Below are 20,564 nucleotides of genomic sequence, written 5' to 3' on the forward strand. Positions count from 1 at the left end.
CATACCATACAAGTTAATATATTCCATGGTCTAAAAGCATGACAACCACATTGAAGACTACCACTGTACCACATGTTTCGTTTCATTCCCTCTCCATATTTTCTTCTTCAGAGACAAAAGTATGTTTGGTACTTAGGGTCATATATTCTGGAAGAATCATCTGCCACAGACATCTCCCTCTCCCTCCAAAAAATTGTCAAAATATCTAATCATTACACATGTTACATATTTTCATAAATATCTCTATGAATATTTCAACCATTACATTATTATGACATACATATATATATGATTCTTCCTGTCATTACATCAAAACAAATAAATTTCTATATAATATATATTTTATATTTATATCTTCCATTCATTTCTTACAATCCCATTCCAATGCAAGTTTGATATGGCACCATTACCAAATATTTTCAATAAATCATCCAAACACATTTCCATCCCTCATTCTACCACCGAAAATCATCTCTCCAACTGAAGATGGAAGTAAACCAATCAACCAAACGAGAGGAAAGGCCCCGACAAAGAAGACAACTTTTACCAAATTAATTTGCCAGAAAAAAATGAGATAATTTTTTGTCCCAGCATCGAGGTTATCACTGCAATCAGTTGTCGCCCAAACTAGGTTATACTTGAATTTTGGTTCCTTTGAATTATTAGAAAACGAATTACTTTGTAGGTGCATATCCATTATCTTCCCCTGCTTAATGGATAATCATTTGCACCAAAGGAAAATTGCTTCACATCTTAAATTATTTGGTAGGGATTTTTCTGTATATCAGATGAAGAAATCTATTAACTAAACTTTGCAAGAATGTGTTTAATTTGATTTGAATCAAGTAAATGTCCAAGATATTCAACTTCACCACAGCCATATTGTATTAAGCAAACATGCTCTAGGAAAATATTATCCATATTAAAAGTCAGGGCAGCTAAGATGAAATTAATAAAACCTCATGAACAAGGCAAGTCAAGGATACACTTTTTCATTCTTCATAGACTTATAAGCAACGTGATGCTTTTCCATTACTGAAAGAGTGATAATGACGCATAGGTAGTATACAAAACAAAAAACAAGTAAATATTACAATCATAATGAAGCTTATACGACGGTAAGAAGTAAAAAAAAGAAAGCAGACCTCTATAACTTCATCCATCACATCTTGATCTAAATTCTTCGGAATAAAACCTGCTCCAATCCCTTGAATTTTGTGAGGGCCTGCAGTTTGAAATCGAAAATACTAGAACAACAAACAAAATTGACATTGAAACTAACACTGGCAAAGACATAATAGGCTGCGATCTTACCAGGTTTTCCACCTGATAGTATGTTGCTTTCAGTGGGTTCCACGCCAATAACCTAATGCAACAGGAGCAAACAAGGGATTTTATGATAGATAATACAAACAAGACACATGAACTGAAAAACTATGACTTTCAAGCAGGAGTTCATTTATAATTAGCTGACATCAAGGACATTTCATAGACAAATATGTATGAGTAGAGTCCATTACTGAAAATCCATTACCTTTATATTAGGATTATATTTTTTGAGATAACGACCAACCCCTGAAATGGTTCCACCAGTGCCAATCCCAGCAACAAGGATGTCCACCTTGCCTTTTGTATCTTCCCAAATCTCAGGGCCGGTGGTTTCATAGTGAATCTGCGAAGAAGGCAAAGGAATATAATTACAAGGCCTCATCTATGGCCTCAGTATCATCTCAATTCCCCACAATGACAACAGTCGAAATACAGCAACCTTTGGTGCTGCTTCTAAATTCAAGCTGAAGGTCAAATGGTACAAGAATAAAAGAACAACCCTCAAAAATTATAATTACAAGATATTAAATATGCTAATACAATGTTTCAAGAATCCGAAGTCAGAGACGGGAGAGCCATACTGCAGCATATTTTGGCAGGTGACTGAACCCAACATATCGGAAGGCCATTACTTACAAGATGCTGCACTAGTTGATACAAAAAATGACGCAAGAATTTGTATCTATCACAAACGCAAAAAGTTATTGACAAAAGAGGACCTTGGGATTTGCAGGGTTGTCAAATTGTTGAAGCATGTATGCGTTCTGGGTGCTATTCACTATTTCTTCTGCCTTTTGGACAGCTCCTTTCATGCCTTTGGCTGCGTCAGTTAAAACTAGTTCAGCTCCAAAAGCTTTCAAGAGAACCCTTCTCTCAAGACTCATGGACGCAGGCATTGTTAAGATGAGCTTGTAGCCTTTTGAAGCAGCAATAAATGCAAGGCCAATTCCCGTATTTCCACTTGTAGGTTCAACCAATACACTCTAGTAAATGCAAAATTTCCATGATAAGGAAAAAGTATATCAAGACCAGGAATAAATAACCAAAAATAAGGAAAGCTTACAAGGACTAGTGTGTAATGGATGCATTATGTATGATATGAGCACAAGAAGTGTTTAAGCAAAAAAGATGGCAAAAGTAGGTGATGACATTGATCCAAATGAAAATAATACTAGAACAATTCCACAAGGGTAAATTCAGATAAGAAAACAGAAGTCAAAAGCCTCTAGAACACAATTTTTTTCAGTTGTTAGCAAGAATCAGAACTTATGATTCATCATCTTACCTTCCCTGGAGTTATAAGCCCTTTCTGCTCAGCATCAGTGATCATACTGTACCCTATCCTGAAACAAGATACTACTGTAAATGAGCCTAACATAGCAGCAACTAAGCATATAATTCTCAGAAGTTTGTTGTGGAAATATCAAAAGTAAAACAAGAAAAGAAATAAATGACATAATGAAGACCAAATGTTCTCATGCCACAGATACAAATATTTGCAAATGAAAACCAGGATAGCTCTCACCTATCTTTGACACTGCAACACGGCTCCATAATCTCAAGCTTTGCTGCTATATTTGCAACACAACCTTTTACAATATTATTCAAGTAAACCATCGGTGTCTTCCCAATGAGCTGTTACAGAGACACTAAGATTGTTAAGAATCGAACAAACATGTAAACTTGAACAAGACCAAGGAAACAAAAAATTAATGCACCAAGCAAGTACTAAATGAACATAAGATGTTTGACATATTATATCCCAAATCCTGCATGTGTTTCAAACGAAACATGTAGCAACACCCAAGAATTGGAATATGTATAAATATTCATTAACCATGAGCCTAGTCATTTCAGCAACACCTCAGGCAAGATGCAACCATAATTCTACTCCTCTTTCCTAAATACATCAGATTCCATTATATTCTTTATTCATTTCAAGGAACCAGAAATACTATACTAGAGAATAATGGCAAAAAAAATGTTCATCTATAAATTGATGACTAACTTTACGCAGGCAAAAGATGAAACAATCCCATCATTTCTCAAGAAACAAAGGAGAAAAAAACCCACCAAGAAATTTGAGTTTGGAATCATTTCAATTTTTCTTTCACTAAAGCCGTTCATTTATATTACATTCCCCATGGAGGGGGAAAAAGGAAAACGAAAAAGTAATTGTTTATTATACAGTTAAGCACAATCTACGATTTCGATTGTGGTAAGAAACCTTGAATCGTGAGTTTCTCACTTTCACATATACTTCAACCCAAAAACCCACCCCTGGTGCTAGTTTATCAGCAATACAAACAGAGACAGAAACTACACTCTCACCTGAGTAACATCTTCGGCGATGTTAAGGCCTTCAATCTCCGTCTGTGGCTCCACGGAGAGAGCCTTACACACAATCCCACAGTCACTATCGTGATTCTTTCTACTAACAACAGCATTGGTGGCAATTCTAACACTATTGCCAGACCTCCTGCCTCGGATACGGCAGCGTTTGCCAACGAATAATTCCGGCGAGCGGAGGTCGGACTTGTTGGCGGCGCAGAAAGAAGTAAACGGCTTGTTCACCACGGACGCCATCACACCCCTTCACTCACTCTCTCAACCTCAGCCTCAATGTGCGTTTGTACTGCGTGTGTTTTGTGTGTCCAGATACAGAGATGGTTTTATATTCTATCTATATGTATTTTACCTTTGTGGCAATGAGGTGAGATGCTATCGGGCTACATACGGCGAAAAGTCAATCTACGATATTGACACGGATGTTAATGGGCTCGAAATGCCCCGTTCCAACACCCGTTTAACTTTTTTATTTTTTTTTATTAGGTTGAATAAAATATATATTGTTGAAAAATAAAATACCATGCCGTAAAAAATTGCTGCCTTGAAAGTTAAATTTCGGTATTATCGTAATGCAAATAGTATAAATCATTCGCTTTCCAAGGTTAACACAGTTATAACTCTCTCACAGGCACACTTGTAGAGAAGAGCTGAAAACAACGAACAAAACAACACTCAGAAGAGGAAGCAGAGCAGATAGAAGAGGCTCTCGAATTTTTTGTGTATTACAAATGCACAAAGTTGTGCCTATTTATAGACGAACAGCTCGGTTGCTGGAGAACCATGGACTCTACACCGACCACACAAAGTTACCAACGGATTTTTCAATTAACAGAAGCAAAAAATCCGACAATGATGAGATTAGGTCACCTAGGATTCCAAGAATATGAGAAATGAAGGATTTGAATATAATTCTTTTGAAAAATATATATAACTGCGTATGCCCAGACCAGGACTGGACGGGCAGGTGCACGCATGTGAAGATCCTTCCAAAATCCACCTACCCACACTTTTCATTCCAAAGGTATCAAGACAGTTTAATATAAATAGAAGAAGTTGTTCATATTTTCTATGTCGGACAAGTGCATTAGTCATTCCCAACATCTATATTGCATTATGAAAGTTCACTTTTAACTCAAGACTCCAATACTAATTATCATTCGATTTGAATAGCCTATCCACTTAGATGGCTTGGTTCAGTTGGCGAAACTGGGACCCCAAAATCTTTAGATATCATGGGCTCAAACCTTGTTATATGTATGGAATGTTGTTCTACCATACAATATGTGTTTTTTATATTTTATTTATATAATATCATTGATCATTATATGATTGATGTTATTATCCTTCTTAGATAATGATATTTGACATAAATAAATTATAATCGAGTTATTTCAATTAATAATAGTTCATCATTTAAAAAAAATTAAACATAATATAATAAAGTGATTTTTATAATTACGTCATGTAAATAATTCATATTATAAAGTAAATAAGCCCTTAATAGAGTTAATTATTTAAAGGCCTGCATAAAATTATAATAATTAAATAGACCATTATTTTTTTCGTAAAGTCAAACAGGCTAATGTGCACCTGAAAGAGGCTCTTTTCTCTCTCTTTATCATCAAATATTATTTATAGGATAATTAATTTGATTGCTCGAAACACGACAAAATTAAATAATCGTATCTGTCTCTTAGAATATATATATTGCTGTTATGCTCTGGAATTGACGTAGCTTTTCATGTATATATATATAATTTATTTCTTAATTTAAAAGAATTCATTTTATTAAAAAAAATTCATAGTTTTACATATAAGTTTTAAATATATTATATTTATCAATTTTTCACTATTATAACTATTAATAATACATCTATGCATATAATTCAGTGTCTGGATAATAAATTCAATTAAATTGAATAAATTAGTCATAGTAACTAGTAAGGATTAAATCTATTAAATTAATTAACTTAATTAATTGATTATAATATTCTTAATTCAAATAGAATATTCAACTAATTACTAATTTATATATAATTAAATTTATAAACTTTTTTGATTAAATGATAAATCGAATTGTAAAAAGCACATTTAATAAATTCACTAATTAATTAATATAAATTATTATATTCTGTGTATAACAAGCTTGCATGTATCTTCTTATTTATATACGCACATGGGTAGGGACAAGGACGAGTGTTGATTCTTTAACCTGTCTTTGGTTTTGCTTGGTAGAGGTAGTGCTCATATTAGCCTCTTGGAATACTTGGCATTTCGATATCATCTTGGGTCACAATATGCTCCTCAAATTATAAGATATCAGATTGTATTTGGACGAAACAATTTGAAATCATGAATTTTAAATTTTTAAAAACAATTTATATATATATATATGGATAATTCTTAAATTATTTCATTTTAATTTTGAAATATGTTTTAATGAATATAAATAGATTTTAATTCTTTTAAAATGAGTCTTTTAAAATTATTTCTTCAAATACTTCATTCGAATCAAAATCCATCAATCCAATTACACCCTTATAGAATTTAAAAATTATCCAGTAACACAGGAGAAAATTGAATCCACAATCATTTAACTAAAATTGGTTCGTCCTGGCAAGGAGTCTTGGCATAGAACGTTTGGTATGACTTGATTGTTTGAACCTGGAAACATGAATTTGCATCATTCGAATAAAGAGAAGTGACATTTAGATGGGTGGCCAGATAAGAAGAGAAATCCACTGCCAGCTGATGTATTCATAGGATTTATGGGCTGAGTCTCAAATGTGAAGGAGATCTGGGGTTGAAGTGACAAACATGTAGATAGATAATTATAACATAGGGTCACAGTTCAATATTTAGTTGTTTCGTTAGATATGCATTGGTTGCTAGTAGAAATTCTACCTAATGAACTCACTTTCAATGGATAAATCACCATATTCACTGAATGCCATTGTGATCCCAACAAACGAAATAGCCAACGGAAAGAACAAATAAGAGCAAATACATGAATAGGAAGAATGCTGCACGACTATCTGCATTTATGTCCATGTTGAAGTGGAAAGAACTACAACGAAGGATGCAGCAGATTGGGGCGTAGATAGCTTCCTGATTCAGCAAAATGATCACTCAGGGAAAAGATCATTTTTACCGCGTAGCAAAAGACCAATAACAAAATTTATATAAAGGAAAGAGAGTTCACAATAACCTGCTCGAGTATTTCAACATTGCAATTAAAAGCCACTACCGGCACATAAATCAGTATCTTATCGTCCATTCATCTGATAAAGATGCACAGTTGAACACACAATACTATCACATCCAACAACACGCATCAGGAATATGCGACGTGTCACAAAGTCAGAACTAATCAAGCCAGTCACTGAAAACCAAGTTACACCAGTTTCAAGAAGTTAAGAGTTTGTCTAAAGCATCGATAGTGCAAAACAGAAACCAACACAGAGATGATATATTACCAGTGATTTTTCAGCTACTAATACATGTTAACACAGATTCAAATGGTGTGATTGAATAAAAACAGTGCAACTCTAAACACCATAGTCCAGCAGTAACTGACACAATCCAAAATCTTACAATGTATTCATTTGGCCTCACACAGGTCTCAACAGCTAGCATTGACACAATCCAAAATCTTACAATGTATTCATTAGGCCTCACACAGGTCTCAACAGCTAGCTATCAGTGTTAATTCACAACCACGCTGGATCGAACCAGAGAGAAATCAACAATGCATTTAAATTTCACCAAGATATATCTGCTTGTCACTGCTGCAAGACCCAATAATAGGTTCACGGGGATGAAATACACACTCATTTACTGACCCAGTATGCCCTGGAAGCTTATACAATATGCGTCGTGAAGTAGTGTCCCATATATAGACCATGCAATCACTACTACCAGCAGTCACCTTGCTTCCATCTGGTGACCAACTACATCTCAACAAGTTCTTCTCAAAATTGTGTTGATGCCCTTCCAGAATCTTCACACAGCGGTTTTGTGGCGCATACGGTCGCATATCCCATATACGAAGTGTGCAATCCATGCTATTGGTCAGAAGATAAGACCCATCTGGACTCAATTGCATACCAGTAATCATATCCTGATGGCCTTGAAGCTTCATAACAGGATCAGTTCTTCGCAAATCCCAGACCTTAACGTCATTGTCAATGCCACCAGTGTAAATCTTATCTGATGCATCAGAGAAACTGACTGCTGTAATCTGGTATTTGTCTGGAAAACTCTGTACGGAACCCCTTTGTCGCATATCCCAAAGTTTTGCAGTGCCATCGTCAGACCCACTGACAATAAGAGGCGGGCCTCTCCGAGCAGGACAACAAGAATTCACAACAAACAAATGCCCTACCATCTTCTTTATCTGTTTTCCTGTCTCGACATCCCATGCCCTTAACGTTTTATCAGGGCTCCCTGATATTATCTGTGAACCATCAGTATTCCATTGAACATCCAACACAGCATTCTTGTGCCCTCTCATGACCATGAAATTCTTGCAATCACCATACACATTCCACAGAAAAATATCCCTGTCATGTGAACCAGATGCAATGACAGTCCCAGCAGGATTGAATTTCACTGAGTAGATTGCACTTTGATGCCCCGACAGTAACATGATTGGCGACTCTAAACTTGATGTCCGCTGTTTCCCATTTGGTCCAGGCACTGGTGGGCCAAAGCTGTGCGCGACAGTCGACAACTCTGTTGGCTTTGGACCAACCACAGACAGAGCACCTTCAACTTGCATATTCACTTCTGCTTTGCTCTTAATTCGATACTGAATATGAAGACAATAATCTCACCAACTTCACCCCTGCATGCATAGCAACACCATCAAGATTGGATATCACGTAAAACCTTTTGGAAAAATTTATTCATTCAAAAACAAGTTTACCTACAGCCCACTTCTTTTCCCCTACCATTAAGACGTGTATCAAGCTAAAAAGAGTTCACAATACACTGAATAATCACAGAAAAAGAAACGGATGAAGATACACATTTGCACAACATAATATCATAGTCAAACACACAACACACGTATATACATATGCATGCCTCTGCAGCCTATTTTGCAGGCTCAGGAGTTACTTCCCAGTGTTTCCTTCACAACCAAACATCAGGAACACAACTTTTTCTCCGTAATCTACTTCAATCAGCCATGCCAGCCATAAAAACAGGAAACACATCTTCATCTTTACACTCGGAAATTTAATTCAGACAGTTTCATTTACAATCGAACATCAGGAAATAAACTTTCCTACAATATTTCCCGCCCAATTCGACATTTTGAACACATTCTGATAAGCAACATGTTCCAGCAACAGCCCCTCTTGCAAGTAAAAGAGCCCAAAATACATAAATTCAGACCAAATAACCAGAACACCAACCAAAACAAAAATTCAAAGCAGAAAAGCAAATCTGTTGACAGCAGTTGATAACTTCAGGAACCTTTAACTCCCCAGAGCTAAAATACACAAAACCACACACAAAATTCCGGCAACAAATTCCCGTTTCTCAAAGCAAAAACCCAGGTAAAACCATTGAAAAGGAGTAACAAACCGTGGATATGGATAACGCAGAACCGACCTTAGACACATTACAACCAGAAAACAAAAATTACACTGCAGCAGGCATTCTATCGATATTAATGCGGTGACATTGCTGCAAATTACCTCCTATTAAGAGTTTGATGCAAAACCCCGGCCTAGGGTTCTTCAAGAAAGTACTGGAGAGTCTGAAGCTGAAGCTGAAAATGAAGGGATCGAAGCACTGTACGGTTCTTCAATTGCAAATTTGCATGTATAGTTGGGTTGGGCTTTTGATTTTCTTCTGTTGGTCTGCTTAGGCCCAAATCATTCTTATTACGTAACCAATCAAAATTTTGTGAAGTAAATAAAAAACTTAATTACATAAACAATAGTTTTAAAAAATGTTACTCAAAATTAATTTAGTGTTTGTTGTACTATTTGTTGCGCATGGCACGCTCTATGCGTGTGCAAAAATACTTAAAAATTATAAATAATTAATATTCTATTCGATAAGTTGATCATCAAATGATGGGAGAATGACTCAAAAATATATAAGTGTCAAAAGTTGCAGCAGTTTTGAGGAATATTTTAATAAATTTATTAAAAATATTAAAATTACTGTTATAACTAAATTTTAGTGAAGGGAATGAAAGAGTTAAACATAAATTTTAATATTTAAAAGTTGGTACGACAATAGAGTTTTTGATAAATTCAAGTCAAGTTCCACGACACTAACAAATAGATTGCATATCAATTCCGATAATGATAATAAATACAAAATTGTGAGTGATTTATGCCCTTTGACCAAATTATAACTATTTTGCCCTTTTGATGATAAAATTCTTATAATCCATTTACATGCTCTTAATTTGGTTCAATGTGCTTTCGAAATAAAATTAAGCCTTCATATATTCATACTTTATTTTGATTGTCTTGCTCCGGAGTATTTCAAGTCTTCGATTTGATGGACTTTCTCCAACCGTACTACCACAGCAGATGGTTCGTAAATACTTGGCTCCTTCAGCAGCACGCAACACAGCTCTATTTCGTTTCCTATCTTAGGGCGTAAAAGGACTTAAATCTAGAGACTTAATAAAATTTTTAGTTGAACAAAAGGTTTAGGAAAAAGTATTATTTTAGTCCGCTAAGTATGCCTAATTTTAATTTTAGTCCGATAACTATGTCTATTTTTGCTTAGGTCCAGTAACTCACGAAATTGCTTACTTTTAGTCATCTGGCAGATTTTCGGACAAATTTACCTCTATGCAACTTTTGAAAGACAGTTTTAATCCATATGCACTAATAGGGGTAAAATTGTCCGAAAATCTGCCAAATGACTAAAAGTAAGCAATTTCGTAAGTTATTAGACAAAAAAAAATGGACATAGTATTCGGACTAAAATTAAAATTAGGCATACTTACTGCAATAAAGTAATACTTTTCCCAAAGGTTTGCTTTGAAGAAAAAAAATATATAAAATATTATATAGATATTATTTCCTCCATTGGAGGAGACAACTATTTAACTTCTCATACGAAAGAGGACTTTACTTTTTGGAAAAACCACCATATAACTAAAAATTAAAAACTACAAAGACTTAAAAGCTTAAACTTTTGAAGAGTTAGAGAAAATTTCTGATGATCCCCATATCATTGCTTCCTTATTTATAATCATTCACAAACTTTAAACACGGACTTTAAACTTATTTTTTATGATGTCATGGCGTTCATCAACACTTTGTCATTTTCGGATGACGTCATTGTATTCGTCATTTTCTCGTCCTTTCCAGTTGGTGATCATGATTGCTTGTCGACCATATAATTGTTAGTTGGTTCTTCCCTTTTTGACTCTTTGAATTATTTTAATTTATTAATTAATTATATATTTTTAAATTAATAAAAAATTACGTGGTTTTAATATTATTAATTTGTAAAGATTTTAGTGTATTTACAATACTCCACTATTTTTAAATGATTCCCATTGTCCTCCTCTTCTAAGACTTGAATCATTGACTCCACCATAAAAGTTCTCACCACCTATTGCACACTCTTTGACTCATCAGAATATCCTCCCCGTTTCGTAGAATTCCGAATATGTCCTTTAACTCCGATGCCTCGTCGCCGTCGACCTCCGCTGCCGCCACCACCAGAGACTGGATTTTTCCTTCTTACTCCTTCATTCACTCCCCGCAAAATGTTCACAGGACGGCCAGAAGAAGAAGATTCTCATCCTACCGCCACCCGACGTCGCAATTCAACTCCGCCGCGGCTTCATTTCAGCAGCGAGCAGCTGGCGATGATTCTAAGTCCGTTAGCAGTTCCATTTCCAAGTCGAGGCGGCGGCATTTTGAGTTCGGGAACTATGAAAAGTCAACGAGGCTGCTGGATGATGGTTTAGATGGAGGTGGAGGCGAAGGGATCATGTCGAATGACGACGCTGTTTCTTCGGAGAAATACGAGCTTAAGGAGGCTAAAGTGACGGCGACGGAGAAGAGTTTTTCCGGGTTTCTAAGAGGCCGCTTAAGAGTTCGGTGCCAGCTCGCGTTTACAGTTGCAGTCAGTTTCTTCTTCACTCGTCCTCCTCCCCCCCAACCTCCCACCCCAATCCCCTCTTTCTCTGTGTGTGTTTATTAGGAGACTGAAAATGGTGCACCTCGCAACGTGCTATAGCTACGTTCAACCGTGGGAAACGTGCTATATTACTGAATTGTGTGATTCTTCTTAATATATTGCAGATACTGATAACGGTGTTATCTTCATTGATACACAAGAATTTTTCTTTACACAAAGAGGTTACTGAATTGCAGGTAATTATGCAAGGAATGTTAACATTTACATTTTGTATTCCATTCCGCGTCCAATAAAATTATGTATTCTGCTTTAGGGCGTCTCAAGAATTTGCTTAACTTCTCTGCAAAACTGAATATTAGAATTATTTCAAACTTAGTACCATGAATTGGAATAAAAAATATATGGAAATTGCACAATATTAGTGAAACAGAAAGTATATGTTAATATTAATATCATGACATTATGCATAAGAAATTTGTGATTTCAACTGAAATATTTGCTGGAGACAGTGTCCCTTGAATTCATTATCTATATCTCTATTACATGTTTGATGGCATGTGTTAGTTACTTTGTATGTTTCCTCTAGATACCTTGATGATTATATATGTTTCATGTTTAATTTCCATGCGAACACGGTGTCTGAGTTTTACGAAAATTCACTGAAACTTTGTATTATTCAAAAGTTGTTGAATTGAAAAGCTGTGTGTGCATCAACATGAACTCGATCACGAACCATACTCGTCACAGAAGGGAATAAACTTATATATAAAGTTCCAAGTATGATGAAAAGGCCAAAAGTGATGTGAATTTGAAGCATAATGATAATGTATTCCAATGCAAATCAGTGTTCCCTGTGGTGCTTTATGCAAAGTAGATTTTGTTTTGTCTAGTGGATGTTTAGAAACAGGAATGAGAAAAAGAAATAACTGTCTTTTTTGACTTTTTGATGTTAATGAACCCTTTTTTACTGTCACAAAATTTGTTTCTGTATTCATAATTTTATTTAGGTTCACTGTGGTCCTTCTTGTAGATGTTTACTCTGGGACTGTTTTTTCATCAGTGTAGATCACCATTTTTAGCATATCCATTTTCATGAGGATCCTGTACAATTGTCTCTAGACTTGAACTGATTTCCCGAAACAAGTAGTAGAATTATTGGCAATAGCCAACAAATTTCTTTTAATTTTTGGATGTGGAAGCGTGGATTTGAATTGGAAAAACAGTTCGTGAAATTGTCAATAGGTGAGAGATATTTGTCCATATAGTGGACTTAGAACTGAAGGAAATTGTAATTTAGATTGTTCCAAAGCTTTGTAATTCACAACCGAGTTAATTTAATACTCCAGTAGTTATGAACACAACAGTTTTGCACCCGGGTTTTCTCATTCGGCCACTGTTAAGAGTTTGAAGATGGAGAAAACTTTATATTGCACCCATTGCTAAGAATAGTGATACAAGAATGTGCCGCTTTGCTGGAGGTAAACTTGAGGTTCTGTTGATTACTTGTTACTTAAGGACATGAAACAAGATGCATGGACAGTGGACTTATTTTATTTTCATGTTTGTCAATGCCGAAAAATGAATCTGGCAATGTTAACCTTTTAGGAGTGCTTTTGGATGATAATACTATTATGAATTAAATTTAGTTGATTTAATTTGAGTCCTTCCAATACCAAGGAACGGTTGCATCATATCTAAGTTATTTTTCACTAAAAATTTCGTTGAGTGCACATGTCTGTGTATGATTTGCCTTGACGACACTTCACACATGTTTTTGTAGCTTTACAATTATTTTTAACCACTGTATTTGCAGGATAAAATTTCCAAGCTAAACGTAAGCCTCAAACTTTGTAACCTGTTGGATTCCATAGATATACACAACTCATCACCAGAGGATATTCCTGTCGACGAACTTCCTAGCAAGAGCCTGAAAATTGCAGCATTAGCTGTTTCAATCATGTTGTTGTCCCTCCCTTTCTTTTTCTTGAAGTATGTTGACTATGTCTCAAACTCGAGAAGATTGTTGGACAATAACACAGAGGAAGTATCTTTGAACAAGCAGCTTGCTTACAGGGTTGACGTCTTTTTGTCAGTTACCCCATATGCTAAGCCGCTAGCATTGTTAGTTGCTACTCTATTGTTGATATGTTTGGGCGGGTTGGCACTTTATGGTGTTACAGATGACAGTTTAGCTGATTCCCTTTGGTTGTCCTGGACATATGTAGCAGACTCAGGGAATCATGCTAATTCTGAAGGCATTGGTCCTAGACTAGTTTCAGTTTCCATTAGTTTCGGCGGGATGCTTATATTTGCTATGATGCTTGGACTTGTCTCTGATGCGATTTCTGAGAAGTTTGACTCTCTGAGGAAGGGAAGAAGTGAAGTTGTTGAGCGAAATCACACTCTTATCCTTGGATGGAGTGATAAATTGGTAAGTACTTATGTTGTTTATCTTGAATCTAGACTAGGAATTGAATCCTCATGATTCATCTTTCATGCCCTAAACTGTTCTAGGCTTGGAATGTCTTTTATTCATTTATAACCATCACCATCTCTCACATTTGTTCTGCCCTTCTACAAGAATGCCATATTGACTGACAGCTGCTTATGTTAAGGGTTCACTACTGAATCAACTTGCAATAGCCAATGAAAGTTTGGGCGGAGGAACAGTGGTTGTCATGGCTGAGCGAGACAAAGAAGAGATGGAACTTGACATTGCCAAGATGGAGTTTGACTTCAGAGGAACATCTGTCATATGCAGAAGTGGAAGCCCTCTGATATTAGCTGACCTAAAAAAGGTATGCTGTTACGATTTTGTTCCATATTTATGTTACATAGAATATAACCAGGTTTCTGTTTCACACTTACTTTTCAGATGCAAGAAGTTTGCTTCACTAAATTGACAAGTGTTGCTTCTTACTTATGGCCATATATATATATATATATGCGTTTGCATACTTTGTGGCTGGTCCAACGACCAAAATTATACTATATTGCACAAGCTAACTGGTGAAGATCTCCTAGGTATCTGTTTCTAAGGCTCGAGCTATAATTGTGCTTGCTGAAGATGGAAATGCAGACCAGGTTAGACTATTGGAGTGAGCTTATCTCAATGGTTATGATGTGAATTAATTAACTATTTGAAATTTCTGGTGGATGCAGAGTGATGCTCGTGCATTAAGGACAGTTTTAAGCCTAACAGGAGTCAAAGAAGGCTTGCGGGGACACATAGTGGTTGAATTAAGTGATCTAGATAATGAAGTCCTTGTTAAGCTTGTTGGTGGGGAACTTGTTGAAACTGTTGTCGCTCATGATGTAATTGGTAGGCTGATGATTCAATGTGCAAGGCAGCCAGGTCTTGCTCAGGTCAGCTGGTAGTTGTATTGAAATATATTGTGTTCTCTAGGGGAACTAATTGCCGCCTGCATCATTATCTTACTTTTAATGTTATATTTGACATATTGATATCGCATGCTGTTCTTTCTAATCTAGATTCTTTGTTTGCTTCCTTTTGTGCCATTTCTTTATTCTCTTATGTCGACTTCGCAGTGCAGATATGGGAAGACATTCTTGGATTTGAAAATTGCGAGTTCTACATCAAAAGGTGGTCACAGTTGGATGGGATGCAATTTGAGGATGTCCTGATCAGCTTTCCAGAGGCCATTCCTTGTGGAGTGAAGGTAGCATCACGTGGTGGAAAAATTATTCTAAATCCTGAAGACTCTTATGTTCTGCAAGAAGGGGATGAGGTTCTTGTTATTGCAGAGGATGATGATACGTATTCTCCATCAGATCTGCCAATGGTGCTTCTCTTTTCTTTGAAAACGTGTTAGAAGTTCTATTTTCTGCATCAATTCCAGTCAACTTTTCTACCTTATAAACGAAGTACTTACAGGAGATTCAAGCCATGCCTTGTCATATGATGGGTTTTATTGTTCTTGCATCAAAAGGCAAAGCCATCAGGAATTTATATGGCAATTATGCTAGTAAAAGTAGTTATACGGGAACATATACAATAAGGAAAAGGTAGATTCATGATTATGCTTAATACAAATTGTTTAATGCTTAAGACAGCATTTGCCATTGATGATGTAAATAGTTAGTATAAGCTTCAACATCTGAGACTTCATCTAATGAACTTATAACCAAGACTGTTTTTTCATAAAACCTTTAACCCTGACAATCACTATTGATTAATTACTATTCTTAGGGATTATGTATATGTTTTTGTTACATTGACATAAAAATGGTCCAAAGGTTAATCTAAGATTCCTTTTGTTTTTATTTATTCATTTATTTATTATTATTATTATTTTTAAAATTTTGACACTATGGTATTTAATTTTTATTTTTCACATGAGTCATTGTAATTCAATGGTGGAATGAATGAAAAAGAATGTCAAACAAGAACTAAAACTTGCACAATGGGGTGTTTTGCGGAACATCAAAATCTCATAGGCATTCTGCCACAACAATGCTCCGTGGTAGATAATTGTTGTAATATGTTTCTAGTTGATATTGCAATATGAATTTCAAATAATATTATACTGGACTGATGTGGATGTTTTTGAAGGATGAACTATTAACCAATGCCTTGTGGACCTGACCTGTGTTGTATCACTAGCTTAGAAGTTCCTGTGTGTTGTCTTGGTGGTAGGTGTATATTGATATATTGTTTTCCATGCCAGCTTTAGCAATAATATGCCATTTGATCTAATCAGAGTGGGTGATAATTTAGGATTTGCATCCTTTAGGGTTGACCTTTGTAACTTTTGTAGTCACAAGAATTCCTCAAAATCTTCTTGAGTGAAGGGTAGTTTGGTTTTTTATTTTATCAAGTAGTATACAAGACAAGTATACTAACCTAACATGGAGAAAACAAAAAGAGTCAGAAGTGGGCTGACCACTATTGAAAGAAATGGTTTTAGGGCTGGTTCCTGCCATTGAATTCAAGTCAGTGGGGCATGCCATCAACCGAACTTACGGACACAAAATTAATTTCATTATTCAGGTCAAAGATGCCACATTTGTATACATTACCCGACCAGCAAGAAAGCCACAGAAGATTCTACTTTGTGGATGGAGGCGAGACATTGATGATATGATTGTGGTAAGCCCTGTTAATTAAAGCCCTAATTCCGTTTCTTCTTTACCTGAATGCTGCAGGTTTGGAGAGGAAATTTACCCAAGGATGAAGTAATCCAAAAGTCTTTTGAGCGGATACTTCTTTGCGGTTGGCGACGAGATATGGAAGATATGATTATGGTAAAGTTGTAAAATAATGTCCAGTATGCTCTCAGGACTTGTTCCAGGAGCTGAAATTTTCTAGGGATGAATCTGCCTATACGAGTTCTCATAGCCCTCTTCAGTCACCACCATGTGCCTGCAGCCTTTCAATGAAAATCTTCATTTTAGCAATCTCGTTTATTTTTATTTTTTGTTCCTTTTAACATTTTGCTACATTCCAGTTCCAGCATCAGAGTGAACTACAAGATGTATTGTTTTAGGTACTGGACGCTTTTCTAGCAGATGGATCGGAGTTGTGGATGTTCAATGAAGTTCCTGAGAAGGAAAGAGAAAGAAAGCTTACAGACGGTGGCCTTGACATTGACCGTTTGGTGAATATTAAACTCGTCAACCGTGAAGGAAATGCTGTCATACGGCGTCACCTTGAAAGCCTTCCATTGGAATCTTTTGATTCGGTAAGCAGCACTATCCTTAATTCAATGATAAACACACGTGTGGATAGCCTGAACTGATGAAACTGACTCAGTATCACCCATCGGTCATAAGGAGATAATGGCATTGTTGATACTCTTTCGAAGACCATAAGAACAGTCGTTATGTAATCCTGAGACCATAAACTTGCTTCTAATAATACTTTTTTTACAATCATGAGGTGTTTTGTTAAAATTAGTCATTGTTTACAGCCCCAAATTATGTTTCTTCCTGAAGTTTCTCATTTTCATTTGTTTCTGTTATGCAGATATTAATTTTGGCTGATGAATCAGTTGAAGATTCAGCAATTCAGGCTGATTCCAGATCTCTTGCTACATTACTGCTGATACGTGACATTCAGGTACAATAATTGGATGGTGATCTTTATGTGAACTACTATGCCTTTTTATCCTTTTCTAAATCCTATATGATAGATCAGATACATCATTATGATCGGTTTCTCGTTACTACAAGGTCAGCCTACCTTTGTCCCTTGAACCAATTTACTCATATTCATGCATGCACTCCCTTCTGACTTCTCTCGTATTAATTTTGGAACTTGGTAAATAGATAGTTATCGACTCAAGCTACTACGTGCAAAGAAAATTTAGGGATGTACAATGAAAGATTCAATTAGAAGCAGAATTTGGGGATCTTAATTGAAGATTCATTAAATTCAGAATAGGGATCTTAATTTGGCTAGACAACTCAAGCTAACTTAGCCTGTAATAGAAATGCAGAATTAGAGGATCTTAACTGAAGATTCATTAAATTCAGAATTTAGGGATCTTAATTAAAAATTTCATTTCTCTTTGCAGGCAAAGCGCCTTCCTTACAGAGAAGCTCTGGTTTCCCAGGTCCACAGAGGTAGCTTCTCACAAGGTTCATGGATCGGGGAAATGCAGCAGGCTTCTGATAAATCAGTTATAATCAGTGAAATTCTTGATCCAAGGACAAAAAACCTATTATCCATGTCAAAAATCAGTGATTATGTTTTATCAAATGAGCTTGTCAGCATGGCACTGGCCATGGTTGCAGAAGATCGCCAGATAAATGACGTACTGGAGGAACTTTTTGCAGAAGAGGTAGATCCTCCTTTCAAAAATTAAAGGAAGTGGTTGGTTTCATACTTTTTGCTTATCAAGTTGACATAAAAATTAGAGGAAATGGTCTCATACTTCTTTAGCAAGTTAACTTTTTATGTTCCATGTCATTAATTTATTAATAAAAAAATATAATTGCATGGAAAATATATGTGGTTTATACAGTCATATTTCTGATCTTTTAATATTTGGGCCTGGCTAGTAGAAATAAGTAATGTGTTTATCAAGATTTAGTTTTCGTTTGTCTCCCAATTTGTTCGTTTTGTGTTGGCCGTTTATTTGTTCCAACATATTGCAACTTTCAAATGTGTCATTGTGGACCTTGGAGATAAATGTTGATTTTTCCTTCAGCTTTGAAATTGAAAAGGTGAGAGGCGATTTTCCTTATCCTGGTTAAGTTAACATTCTTACACCTAGGCTATCCCTTTGCTAATAATTATGTCTCAGGGCTCGCCTCCCATATTTGTTATGTGATAAAATGCATGAGAAGTACTTAATAAATTAGAATAGACATATAATATCTTCCTTGATTTCGGACACTTCATTATGGTTTACCAAGTAAATTGAATGTTTGACACCTTTTGCTGCTTAATTCACTTAATTTCGTATTTTTGTTTAGTGATCTCGTAATGTAACGCAAATGGATGCACTTCAATATACAGCTCAGGGCTTTTAATATCTTATCAAGATTCTCTTGTGATAATAAAAAAGCTTCTATTCCTTGCAGGGTAATGAGTTGCACATAAGAGGAGCAGATCTGTACCTTCATGAAGGTGAAGAATTGAGTTTCTATGAAATACTGTTACGCGCTCGACAAAGAAGAGAGATTGTGATTGGGTACCGTCTAGCCGACACAGAAAAAGCTGTGATCAATCCATCTGCCAAAAATGAAAGACGAAAATGGTCGCTAAAGGATGTCTTTGTGGTAATAGCTGAGAAGGAATGAGTTCCTACTGATGCTCACTATTATCTATAGCATTTATATTTGGTATTATTTTGGAGGAGATAGAAGCAATTCACATATGCACCAATGTGAGGTCGACTGCTGCAATTTTTAGATCAGGACTACTGGTGCTACTGTATGGCTTTGTAAATGCATGCGCTAATCTTGAAGATGAAGGCAAGCGCTACCACTTACTGTTCCTGAAGAGGTTTTACAACCAGGAAACTGAAATTGTTTGTAGATTCCATTTGTATTAGATGTGCTTTCCTTGGATGCAAATAGTCAATCACTTTTTATTCTTTTGAATAGTGTCGTTTCATGTGCAGGGAAGACTAGGCCAAGAAACTCGTGCGCTGAGAAAAATGAGTCTTTATCAGTACTATGGCCTTGCAGCATTAGTCGTCGGATCTTAGTGTATGTCAGCTGATTTATGGTCCATCAGTATGAAACTTGCTGATGGAAGGGGTGACTCCAGACGGGAGAAGGAACACTTAAAAATCAGCTGGCACATAAACTGTTCAATTTAATGGAATTCTTGTGCCCTGTGTTCCTGTAACCATTTCTGGACATGCTACTGTCAACCTTCTGTCAAAAGATGAAAGAAGAGGTAATGTTGCGTGGTTCTTTGTTAAGACTTCATATCCATTTACCGCACAATCTGCTGTGTACACGTAATTTTGGTCTCTCGTGTTGGTAGTTGGTGCCTGTTTGTGCTAAATGGACGACCTTGATTCACTCCGCCCGTCAATTGTCTGGCATGTGCGTAGTGTTGCCATGGCCAGGCTATTTTGATGGCTATCCAACTGATGCTTTGTTGCCTATGTTCTCATTGTAGTTGGTAACATAAATGAATAAAAATGTAGTTGTATCAAGTTCTTTTTTCTGGGTTTTTTTTTTTTTGTCTATGTATATTTATTAAAGATATACTACAAACATTGTTCAGGTTAGTTATTTGTCATCTATCACAAAGTACCTTTTATAAATATTTCTCA

The 20,564-nt window shown here is 35.9% G+C and overlaps 3 protein-coding genes across 9 annotated transcripts in view; 1 reads left to right on the forward strand and 2 right to left on the reverse strand.

Annotated features, from left to right (window-relative positions):
* The window catches only part of LOC105158804 (cysteine synthase, chloroplastic/chromoplastic), a 6,339-nt gene extending 2,337 nt beyond the window's left edge, over nt 1-4,002 (reverse strand). The window contains exons 1-7 of one of the 2 annotated variants that reach the window (XM_011075679.2): nt 3,661-4,002; nt 2,855-2,964; nt 2,615-2,672; nt 2,049-2,312; nt 1,535-1,672; nt 1,315-1,366; nt 1,146-1,195 (exon numbers count right to left, since the gene is read on the reverse strand). In XM_011075679.2, the coding sequence (XP_011073981.1) occupies nt 1,146-1,195; nt 1,315-1,366; nt 1,535-1,672; nt 2,049-2,312; nt 2,615-2,672; nt 2,855-2,964; nt 3,661-3,915 (927 nt within the window). In that variant the 5' untranslated portion in view covers nt 3,916-4,002. Of the gene's footprint in view, nt 1-1,145; nt 1,226-1,314; nt 1,367-1,534; nt 1,673-2,048; nt 2,313-2,614; nt 2,673-2,854; nt 2,965-3,660 lie in introns of both variants that reach the window. The other variant, XM_011075678.2, reaches the window with a different exon arrangement.
* On the reverse strand, nt 7,128-9,521 carry LOC105158805 (U5 small nuclear ribonucleoprotein 40 kDa protein). 2 transcript variants are annotated; one of them, XM_011075680.2, is made up of 2 exons: nt 9,384-9,521; nt 7,128-8,524 (listed from the first exon to the last, which is right to left on the reverse strand). In XM_011075680.2, the coding sequence occupies exon 2, from the start codon at nt 8,456-8,458 to the stop codon at nt 7,433-7,435; it is 1,026 nt and encodes a 341-aa protein (XP_011073982.1). In that variant the 5' UTR covers nt 8,459-8,524; nt 9,384-9,521; the 3' UTR covers nt 7,128-7,432. The 2 variants fall into 2 exon arrangements, with proteins under 2 accessions (XP_011073982.1, XP_020547847.1); XM_020692188.1 differs by having other exon boundaries at nt 9,298-9,437.
* On the forward strand, nt 11,227-20,358 carry LOC105158806 (ion channel CASTOR). 5 transcript variants are annotated; one of them, XR_002286792.1, is made up of 13 exons: nt 11,227-11,793; nt 11,973-12,044; nt 13,622-14,239; nt 14,424-14,606; nt 14,833-14,892; nt 14,971-15,174; nt 15,363-15,611; nt 16,975-17,073; nt 17,316-17,510; nt 17,795-17,887; nt 18,345-18,611; nt 19,357-19,805; nt 19,882-20,358. XR_002286792.1 is itself a non-coding variant. In XM_020692743.1 (12 exons), exons 1-12 carry the CDS (start codon nt 11,332-11,334, stop codon nt 19,573-19,575), a joined length of 2,721 nt encoding a protein of 906 aa, XP_020548402.1. In that variant the 5' UTR covers nt 11,227-11,331; the 3' UTR covers nt 19,576-20,358. The 5 variants fall into 5 exon arrangements, 2 of the variants coding, with proteins under 2 accessions (XP_020548402.1, XP_020548401.1); XR_002286793.1 differs by having other exon boundaries at nt 19,899-20,358; XR_002286791.1 differs by having other exon boundaries at nt 19,357-19,780; nt 19,899-20,358.

The sequence above is a fragment of the Sesamum indicum genome, linkage group LG3 (assembly GCF_000512975.1).
Source record: "Sesamum indicum cultivar Zhongzhi No. 13 linkage group LG3, S_indicum_v1.0, whole genome shotgun sequence".
NCBI lineage: Eukaryota > Viridiplantae > Streptophyta > Magnoliopsida > Lamiales > Pedaliaceae > Sesamum > Sesamum indicum.

Coding starts and splice junctions, on each gene's coding strand:
- LOC105158806 (XM_020692743.1), top strand. CDS start 11,332: ATGTCCTTTAACTCCGATGCCTCGTCGCCGTCGACCTCCGCTGCCGCC. Junction 12,045..13,621: donor AAGAGGTTACTGAATTGCAG/GTAATTATGCAA, acceptor CTGTATTTGCAG/GATAAAATTTCCAAGCTAAA. Junction 15,612..16,819: donor CTCCATCAGATCTGCCAATG/GTGCTTCTCTTT, acceptor TTCATTATTCAG/GTCAAAGATGCCACATTTGT.
- LOC105158805 (XM_011075680.2), bottom strand. CDS start 8,458: ATGCAAGTTGAAGGTGCTCTGTCTGTGGTTGGTCCAAAGCCAACAGAG.